Source organism: Stigmatopora nigra, chromosome 3, assembly GCF_051989575.1.
Source record: "Stigmatopora nigra isolate UIUO_SnigA chromosome 3, RoL_Snig_1.1, whole genome shotgun sequence".
In the NCBI taxonomy this organism is placed as follows: domain Eukaryota; kingdom Metazoa; phylum Chordata; class Actinopteri; order Syngnathiformes; family Syngnathidae; genus Stigmatopora; species Stigmatopora nigra.
In genome coordinates this window covers 8,222,091-8,232,468 of record NC_135510.1, presented here as the reverse complement: position 1 = coordinate 8,232,468, position 10,378 = coordinate 8,222,091, and the positions used below count along the sequence as shown (strand labels likewise).

General features: G+C 39.7%; 1 protein-coding gene across 1 annotated transcript; it reads right to left on the bottom strand.

Annotated features, from left to right (window-relative positions):
• Positions 1-101: 101 nt before the first annotated feature.
• On the bottom strand, positions 102-9,267 carry mtmr10 (myotubularin related protein 10). Its single transcript, XM_077713667.1, has 16 exons — positions 8,733-9,267; positions 7,942-8,002; positions 6,700-6,836; positions 6,342-6,414; positions 5,838-5,980; positions 4,642-4,735; positions 4,420-4,567; positions 4,069-4,156; positions 3,870-3,958; positions 3,642-3,772; positions 3,484-3,553; positions 3,048-3,118; positions 2,748-2,920; positions 2,493-2,663; positions 2,177-2,359; positions 102-2,004 (listed from the first exon to the last, which is right to left on the bottom strand). The coding sequence occupies exons 1-16, from the start codon at positions 8,787-8,789 to the stop codon at positions 1,396-1,398; spliced, it is 2,298 nt and encodes a 765-aa protein (XP_077569793.1). The 5' UTR covers positions 8,790-9,267; the 3' UTR covers positions 102-1,395.
• Between the last annotated feature and the right edge of the window lie 1,111 nt (positions 9,268-10,378).

The following is a 10,378-nucleotide window of genomic DNA, read 5'->3' as shown; positions in this document are numbered from 1 at the left end:
AAAAACTAGTTAGTGTTATTTTCCCAATGAAGTATCCAGTCTTCAAAAGGCGATTTAAGTTCACTCCCAAGTTAGTTTGTAGGTAAAATGAGACACTCATATCAGTTGAAAATAACCTGTATTGATTAGTTACCGGTACACTTTTCTGCCAGGAAAACCTTGTCAGTGCAGTACCTGCTTAAGGTTTAAGACACCATGAAAATAAAATTTGTTACAATCTTCCCAAAAAGGCACAAGAGACAAAAAGTAGCCATGACTTCCCTCTTTAGAAAATTTGCAAATTGTGAATAAATATTTCCGCTGGCACATCCAACTGTGTCACAGTGAACAGTCATCATACAATCAGCAGAGGACAATAACATCATATAAATATCTCCATAAAATATATAGTTGTAATTAAGATGACTTGTTTAGTACCATTAGCTAAAAAAATTAGATTTCAAGCATATACATAATCTCTATAGAAAAACAATTGCTCATTACACTGAACCCCCTTAGTGACAACCATAAATTGGGTGAAATGTGCAATTAATAGCATTTTCATAGGGTAGACGCTTTCCCTTGCACCATACACTCTTAAGATCAAAGTTTTTGCAAAGGAATGTTCAATTTACATGGAATACTCCATTCTATATTCTAAGATAAGTACTGGGTGGAGTCCCTATTTTTTCTTTTACTGAACTGTTTTAAAGACATAATTAGTTATTGTAGAAACCACCATAATAAAGATCCCATTACAATTTTGAGTTAATTTCAAATTGGTGCCCTGATGTCTACAGTTCAATCAGTTATTACTAAAGAACAGCAAAACACCAAATAAGTGATCAAATTTGAAAGAAAATAGCATAAATTTTGTGGAAGGAAATATATAATACATTCACACATCCAACTTTGTACAACAAGGCATAGCATGGCAGTTAGTAGTGTTACATTATGCTGCTGTAAATTTATGGGAAGAAAAAAAAAAAGTCCCAAAGTAAGGAGATGTTACATGGCTACATTTCCTTTAAGCCGCACAGTGTTGGTGAATACATCATTGTTGCTGTGATAAAATCGGTATCCCTTCTGGAAGCCAATCTGTAAAAGCAATTATGTTTCGCTAATTTTGAAAGTGAAGAAGAGAAAATAAAATACATCTTTTAATATGGAAAAAAAGCAAAAATCACAGTATGCGAGCACATTACAGTAGTACGTCACTGGCCAATGAGGAGGATGTACTTCTTCTGCATTCTAAATTTAACTGAATTTCTATTGGACTCAAGATTTTGGTTCAGCATCAATGGTGTAAATTCTAGCTTATGAGTAGTAATTTCAAAATGAAGAGTTCAGACATTTTTTTTCTTATCATCTGAGCGTGAAGAGTGGTAACATTGATCGCAAGGAAACCCCACAGTTTTACATGGAGTCATTAGCGAGCGTCTCTGTGGAAAGCCAGATCCTCGCCCCGTTGAGAAACTTGCTGATGGGGGTTCCGTGAATACTACGACGAGACAGGTTTCCAACGGGGGTAAAGGGAAAGGAGGAGGAAAGGAACTGTGGTGGGGAATCGCTTGGAGACGCGGCCTCAAAATACATCCTCCTTTGGTCAGCAGGGGCCTCTTTTGGACTACGGGGCGGTCCGCCGGTCGGGGTGGGCGCCTTGTAATGCCTGAGATGTCTCTGTAGCAACTCAATTTCATCCACCAGTTGTGATAGCTTGTGGTAAGCGGTGACGGAACCCCCTTTGGAGATGCAAGCTTCGGGCACCCAGCGAAGGAAGTAGAGCTTCCAGAGGACCAAATGGGATGGCGTGACGAGCGGGATCAACAGGCCCTGCTGGTCAGCGGAGCGAGAGAACCACTCCCTGAAGAAGCGCTCTGATGGACTTTCCACCACGTATTTCAGCGGTGAGAATTCGTTTTTTAGCTCAAACCCCAGAGATCCTCGACGGGGGAGTCCATCATCTCCGCCTTTAAGTCCATTACGCAGAGATGCAGAGGCCCCTCGGAAGATGGAGCCGTATTTCTGGGGGCGGGGGAAATGACGTCAATGCCCATCACAATAATTATGTCAATTTATTGTCCGATATATAAAAGAGCCAGTGATAGCATAAGTATAATGATATCATGAAATAGTTAGCCTCAAAGCCTAGTATCAAAAACATGACAAATACAAGAGAAAGGCCCATTTATGTTACCTTTGTGCGTTTGAAGCTTTTCACTTCTCCATTATGAACACATGCAGCTCCTTTTCCAACATACATGGGGTTGTTAAATAAGGTTTGGTCTTTAGCAGAGAATTGCTGTGACCAATCCCATACAGGGGGGAAGTACACCACTGGGTCCTCTCCTTGAGGGATGGCCTTATTCCTGGCAAAGTCCTGCAGGAAAAAAAAATGCAGTTACTATTTCAAGAAATGTACATACAAATTCAGTGTCTAAGACATGCATTCAGTACATATATCCCATAGTTCAAAGGAAAAATGCTGACAAGTACTTTTTCACATTCCTCACCATTAAGCACTGAGCACGTTGTTTAGGAGAGCTGAAGAGGAAAGTGCTAAAGAGTGGAATCCACATACTATCACTTAAGACTGTCAGGTAGGCTTCGGTGAACTCAAACGCTGCTGGATATTGATTCATCAATTGCCACACACAATCCAGGAACAGCATGAACAGTGGGGACTTCAAGAAAAGACCAAAAAAAATTACCACCGTTGTATAGTATCTTGACAAACTGGACACATTAGAGCAACGCATGGAATGTACCTCCTCCTTGTCATTTTTTTTCAAGTGGTTGCATCTATCCAAGAAGCGATGGCCGACCATCACCCACTCCTTTTGCACCAAGCCCTGAAATCCAACAAGGCTCCGATAGTGAGGGTCCACCATGAGCTGCACCAACGAAGACACCACACAGTTCAGGTCACGGTCGTCTTCCTCTGTAGGAGATCATGGGTCAATGACAAAATGATCTCAAAAGCACCCTTTTAATTGAGTCAGCAGAGAGAAGTGCAGTCTGTTTTGACAATCACAACATAATACAATTAGAAGCGATGATGTTTTTACCAAGGAGAATGACTGAAACATTCCTTCCATCCAAGTGATACACCATCTCAGCTGAGTGCTTCAGGAAAGCCCTGCAATCACACAATGTGATTACATGCAGGGATACATAGGCAACAATAGTATTAGTATGATGGTGAATGTGTTTATTTAATTATGCATGAAATTGGGTCTAAAAATATTGAATATCATTGGAATTCATAGTATGTGTTGCGATTTGAAGGAAACTGTCCGTGAAAAAGGATCAATCAGAGAAAGTTAGCGCTATATTGATGAAAAGTCTTGTTTGACACTCAGTGGGTGGAGTAAGTTTTTTCCATCTGATTTTTTGGTGTGCCGATTGAAATAATGTAAGATTTATGTTATGTTCCTTATCTGTAAACACCCACTAGAGATCATGAGTCCCCTTTTTTTGACAGTGGTTGTATACATTCCATACCTGACATACTCAAGCCATCGAGAGTTCTCAATGGCGGAAAGCCATCTTTCCTCAGACTCCTCAAAAGGATCTGACACAATCAAAATAGACCATTTATAATCTCAAGAATGTTGAAGTATTCTTTAAGAGTGTACATGGGAAGCAGTAACAATGCCCACCTATGACGCATATCTGTCGGATTTTTACAAAGGAACTCTGGATGTCCTGGATGTTTGGCAGACACTTGTCCGAATCTGAAGTGAAGACTTCACTGCACTGTGGGTGGCTTTTTGTAATGGCAGTGATGATCCTAGCACAACAGACAAGATTGACCAATAGTTGATTACCATATACCAATGATAAAATGATTTGATTTATGGAGGCAAAAGATTCAATGTGTATTCTACCTTTGCTCAATTTTCCTCTGCTGGGCCGGGTCGCACACACTGGCCATGCGAACAAGAGAACTTCCATTGTGGTGATTCCAGCACCAAAGCTACAGCAAAGGAAACACATGCGCTCAACTAAATGGGGTGAAAGGAAGTCAAATGGAAAACATCCCTGCCCGTTTTTTTGACAAACAGGACACATGAGATGGAAACTCACTGGAAGGCGATTGCCAGTTAAGAATATAGAATACTGCTTTAGATCCTGGTCTGCCAAAGAAACTGGTACGACAATGTACTCTGGAAGACTGAGAACCAGTAGGAAAAAAAGCACAGGTTACAAAATCTGTCTGTGTTGTTCATGCAAGTGTTCACATCATTGGGATCATTGTCTATGTGTCACTGTACTACTACTACATTATATCGTGTTATCACGCCCATAAAACACTGGACAATGATTACAATACAATACAATACACATGACTTCAAAAGAATCCAAAGTATTCTTATATGGTGTCAGCATAATTTTCTTCACACTCATGAGACTCTGAGAAATAAAAGCAGGTCGAACCTTGAGGATATATGGTAAAGCTCATTTATGGAGGAAACTCTCCATTCCGAGGCACCCGTTCTCTTAATCTCTCTGTCCCACTCAGACCGACGATCGAAAATGGGCGTCTGCAACCCTCCTCGTCGGACTGATCCGTTGAGCCGCTCACCTGGAAACCACAGACGGAGATTCGGTGAGATTTGCCTCAATGAGTATGACACTTTAAAGAGTATTTTTTAGAACCTTTGGATTCATGGTACCGCCTCCCCTGATACTCAAAGCCAAACAGCAGGTGCAGATCAGCTGGATGGGAGTAGTGAGCAATAGCGAGGCAAACCTAGAATAAGAGACACACAACAGAACTCCATTTGTTCGTGTTTTGGAGACAATGACTGCGAATCCGACACAAGAACAAGGGTGACCTGGGAACCAAACATTTTGCTCTGGGCTGCACAGCACTGGAGTCACACAAAGCAGGCCTTTCAATAGGCAAGCCGTGAATAGCATGAGGACACCAAAGAAAACAGTGTGTGTGCATGCAGAAGGGAGTACCCGACTCTGTAATTTACCATTGAAGAAAAAAAAGTTATTATAGGTTGGCTTAATTCCACATGTCATAAAAAGAAAAGGGCCAGGGCCTTTTAACTTTGCACTGTAATTACTAACAATGTGTCCATAAATACATACAACAGTGTGGAGGAGCTAATACATGTCTACTACAGAACTTCTATGTTGGAATAAAGAACATTCTGAAGAAAATTCCACATTGCAAAAGTTAATTCGGGCCAAAAGAGAAAATGACATCATGACTATTTGCCTTGTGAGGTAATTCACTTACTTGAGAATGCCTCATATTATCATACTCATGTTGGTTGTAAAACCTCCCCATGCATGTATTTTCGCAGCAATTTCTAGTATTTGCAACAGAGGTGCTTGTATTTACAGAACTCAAGTCCCAAAAGAACACACCGCTGTACTCTGTATTTACACTACAGGTATATGTTGCCTACCAAATGTGGTGCAGGTATGTAGAGGAAATTGCTCGCAGATGGCATGGCAAGACATCAAAAACACAATTTAGAAAATTCATGTGTTCAGTCACAGGCACGTTGTATAGTGATATATAATGTACAGTATAATTTATTTTCCTGTCACCCTCTGGTCAAAAACGCTCATTTTGTGGCTACTGCTAAGGAAGAAACTGCACTTGGGTTGAACGAAAGAACTATTCTTGTCACTGAGGAAGTAAGTGGCCGTGCCACTAAACCAATGTGCATTTGTCAGGAAATGAATGGGTCAGCAGCACACTACAGTGGACTTGGACAAGGGAAGCAAGTGAACAAATTGGCTGGTCAGCACTACTACGCATGCTGTACATCACACATTTCAAACTCAAGGCCAGCGTAGCCAGCTTTGACCCAAAACATTATTTGGCTCACCTTTTTAGCACTCTCGGGTCCAGCCTCGTCAAAGCAGAACCTCAAGATTCGCAAGTCTTTACAGTAAAGAATGAGCTCGGTGGGGTTAAACTTGAGTTTTTGGTTTGAACCCAAAATTTTCTTCTTCCCCTTTGTATCATTCACTGAAAAAGATTAAATATATGTGAATTTTAAAAAACCGACATAGGAAAGTAAAGATAATTACAATTGCAAAACACAATAAGGCCCGAGTGAACTATTCCGGTGCAGACAAAGACTAGAGTGTACGGATAAAACAAGCGTCCGTCATTATTGCAACACACTTCTATGCTCAGTGGGGCCTGCATTGTAAGCCATTAGTGAACAGTGAGGTGTGCAAACAAGTCTAACCCACAATCAGATGTAAGAGCTTTGTGATGGCATCAATTGTTATCAGGTTGTAGATCAAGAAACAGTAATGGAATGGAAAGCTGTTACGAGAAAGAAGTTCAACAAAATCATTTGTTGGAACCTGACCAGTCTTACCTGTTACCACGTGCTCTAAACATGTCAGGGGTATATCATGCTCTCCGAGCAGCAGGTGGGACAGCTGAAATTTCTGATGAAAAACAAAACAAAGCAAAAATGACTGGCCCGCTGAAATCAGGTTCAGCAATGACTTTGCACTTTAGTATCACAGTCTGGGGCCAAGGCGGAAATGGCGCATGCTTTCACTTCATAATAAAGAACAGGAAAGTTTACTTCCTCTTTACCAGTTCTTTCATGTTATAAATATGGAAGTTGGAATACAGCATTTTGAGCCGTTTGTTGTGAACATTTTAGCTAACAGCTTTTGATATTTTATACAGCATGTTCATACATCACCCTTCCATTGTCTTCTTACCTGTTTTGGTGGAGCATCTTGAGGGATGAAGGAGACCTTAAAATTGGTACATATCAACTTTCCCCAAAGGTCATCTTGACTGCTTTCAGCACTGATGCATTTTCTCACAAAGTTCACCTCGTTAACTACTATCTCTCCTGAAAGCAAAGGCACACACACACACACCCTTTAAACCTGCGACAGGCTAACAAAAGGTTAGATGGGAAAAAAGATTCAAGTGCACATTATTTTTTTTTTAAATTGTGTGTTCCAAACAATCATTTCTTTGACAAAACCAGGCTCTCACTCGCTCTCATTCTTGCACACGCTTGCTAAACTCGGCAAACTATCTCGAACTAACACTGCTGAAGCTATTCAAACTCAACTGACCGCAACTCTGAGCATTTCGAATGCCGTCAAATATTGTGTCAGTCTGCAGACCGTTTCCTGGATCAGCATACAAAATTGATGCCAATTTTATAATCCTGGGCACAAGTGAGCTTCTCAGAACTAGCCTGGGTTGACCTTGTCGGTCTTCAACTAAGGTATTTTTGATGATAAACTATAATCAATTGTTTCACTAAATCATTTTAATGAAATGGTAACACTGGGCCACACCCATAAGAATCCTTTGTCCTCTGGTCAGGCCTCAACCAAATTTATATTTAGAAAGAAAAGCCTCCAAAGCAGCAGCACGCCAGAGTATTTCTAATTGATTTCAACTTAGAACACTTGAAAGTCATTTTTATGATGCAGCTTTACAGCTGTCATTGCTTGTGGAAAAAGCGCGGGTCAACAACAGGTCGAGGGTGTTACTACAAAAGCCAAAGAGCATTGAGAGCGGGTTATTGAGAAATATTTAACCATAATAGTTGAAGGTTTATTCTCATTTACACTCTGTGCTCCCATGACATGTTTCCAATAAATATATTTTCATCATCTAGATGAAGAAGCAGCAACAGGAATTGTGTCGGAATGTTAGAGAAACCCTAAAAAATGTAAACTAGATGTGTAAAACTTGACACGTGACACTCTCGCCTAGCCATGTTGCACTGAAAATATTTTAGCAAATATTTTAAATGTCACCAGAAACAGGTGTCGTCCCATCTAATCATTAGCTGATGGATGCTTGTTCGTAGGTCTGTGCTTTCAAATATTTTCTAAATATAGCTGTTGGAAAAGCAAGTACTCTAAATGAAAAAAATATTTTGCTTCATGAAGCAGCAATTGAGGTGCAGGAATTTGTCAGCTACTTCATCTTACCTGGAAGTAACTTGGGCTCCAACTTTTTAATGGGGGAATCGACGGTCTTCTTCACATCACTCTAAACAGGAAACAGGGTAAGCAGCAGGGTTAGTGGTTAATCAGTGATTGCAGAAATGTGACATTCCAAGGGAGGTCATGAGAATTACAACATCATTTTCCCACATTGAGAGAAAAGCCATATAAAACAAGCAATGTTTTTATACAGAAAAGGCAGATTATTATATGTAAGTCTCCAAAAGAAGCATATTCAATTATACTAATTTATTAAAACGGAATGGCATTTCTGCCTGGTAAAATGAATGAAGAAAATTGTCAGTATTATTTTGTATTAAAATGATCCATGCATATACCTCCTCAAGAATTGCTCTGGTTACAAATATTATACGATCCAAAGAGAAATAGTCGCACAAGTCAGACATGTTTGCCCCGTGTTTTGATTTACAGCAGGTGAAAGCGTGACGGTCCTCAAAACACACATGAATAATGGATCTGATCCAATACTCAAAAAATAGTCATATCGGGCACCAATACTATAATTTAATTTAATATTTGTAAATGCTTTATGAAGAAACTCACTTTAGCACTGCTGTTGGTTACTTTGAAATGACTACTTACTCCTTCGAATGTGACCTGTATTATAAATTGGACCAAAATACAGTGCGAGCAAGGGTCGGGTCTACTTATTTTTCCAACTTGAAAGTGACATCTGGTCTACTTCACTAAGCAAGCTACTCACTTCCCAAAATGACATTTGAGACAAATTCACAAAAGAATGTGCATCCACGTACCTGCACAGGAGGAAGATAACACTTGAAAGTTGGTTTCGTGGGTTTGACAGAAAACATTGTTTATGTGCGCTCCGTCGAGTTTCCTACAAATGGGCGTTTGGAAAGTGCCAGTTTCCCACCAAAATTACTTAAATAATGCTTAAAAGTCCAAATCAGTTAGAAGGCTAAGCCCAAAAAGTCCTTGGCGAAAAAAAATATCCAAATCAACGACTTGATGGGGCGACGGGCCTCCTCCATTTCGGGGGAAAAAGTTGACCCGAGAGAAGCGTTGGGACGTCGGCGTTAGCTCGCGGCGCACGTTAACAAAAGTGCGGAATAAAAAAGTTTGTGGGGGTTGTTTGGAAGCAAATTTCACTCGCGAGGAAAATAGAGAGGCCACCGATGGGCGTCTACATTTTCGTAACCACCTGTTACCGAGGTCCAGAGCTGCCAATGACTTCCTCAAAGTGTGACTAATTCAACCGAACGCAGTAGGAGATGAAGTCAACGGCTTAGCGGCCATGTTTGGAAACTCGGCGACGTCCCGCCCTACTTCCGGACTTCAGTTGCTCGCGTATACGAGGCTCCTTCGCCCCAGAAGAGCAAAAATAAATAACTATATTGACAACTGTACAAAAGTTTAGGATATTTACGGTTTTAATTAATAAATGCATTGATTAAACAGTAGTTTCTAGTCTAAAAAAAAGCCCCAGCCCATGTTAAGTATTTCGTTTGTGGACTACAACTCCCGAGATTATTTCTCCTGGATCTTTGGTTTTAGATCAACTTTATTGAAACATTTCGGTGCAAATTTGATCATATTCAAAGTCTTTGGTTGTTATATTTTTTTCAGTGTAACGTTTTGTTATAAAATTCCAACGAAGTTCACCCAATTATACAATAAAGAATAATGTACATGAAGATCATAACTTTAAAACCAGAGGGGCTTAAAACAAAATAACATTTTTTTTTGTATTCATGTCATCACATTATCGACACACTACTTACAATCAATAATGTATTTGCATTTGTTCCATAAATGTTTGAATAATGTTTGTTTGTCGTAATATAATCCTTGAAATCGAATGCATTAACATTTCTTTCATCCATTCATTTCGATAATTATCGACAAAAAAGACACTTGACTTCAGCACATCTTTTGGCACAAAGATATCAAGGACTTAACAGGCAAGCAGTGCCAAAAAGAAAACAAACAAAAAAAAAAACAAATAAAAACACGTCATATCAGAGGTTGCTAAGCAACCTGAAGCCAACAATGTTAGCTTCTTCCGGTCAAAATAGTTTGAACGTCAATGACAATAAAACATTCACTAACTCCTTAACCTTCCACTTCAAATGGATTGGACGCCTGGCAGCCAACAAATTAAACATTTTCTTTGGGGTGTTATTAGCAATAACATCCACATGTTGGTTGGGCATTCACTTCCACTAGATGGGGATAAGATTCTGTAAATTGCTGAAAGCAGCACTTCATTTGCTTGGAGGTTTGCATTTTGTAACCCATCTGAAAAAAATATTTGTCATATGTTTTGCTTTTTCATCCATTTATTCTTTCATAGCGCAATAATTGGACTCATTAGTTTCCAATGACAGTGCTAGACGTCCAATCCATTTTGATGAGGTAATGCCATCAGCAAATTAAACAA

Excerpts from the sequence above, each read along its gene's own strand:
- mtmr10 (XM_077713667.1), bottom strand. The coding sequence starts at position 8,789 with ATGTTTTCTGTCAAACCCACGAAACCAACTTTCAAGTGTTATCTTCCT. Across the intron at positions 6,415-6,699 it reads AAGATGCTCCACCAAAACAG|AAATTTCAGCTGTCCCACCT; the intron begins GTAAGAAGACAA and ends GTTTTTCATCAG. Across the intron at positions 4,568-4,641 it reads GCGGTACCATGAATCCAAAG|GTGAGCGGCTCAACGGATCA; the intron begins GTTCTAAAAAAT and ends TGTGGTTTCCAG.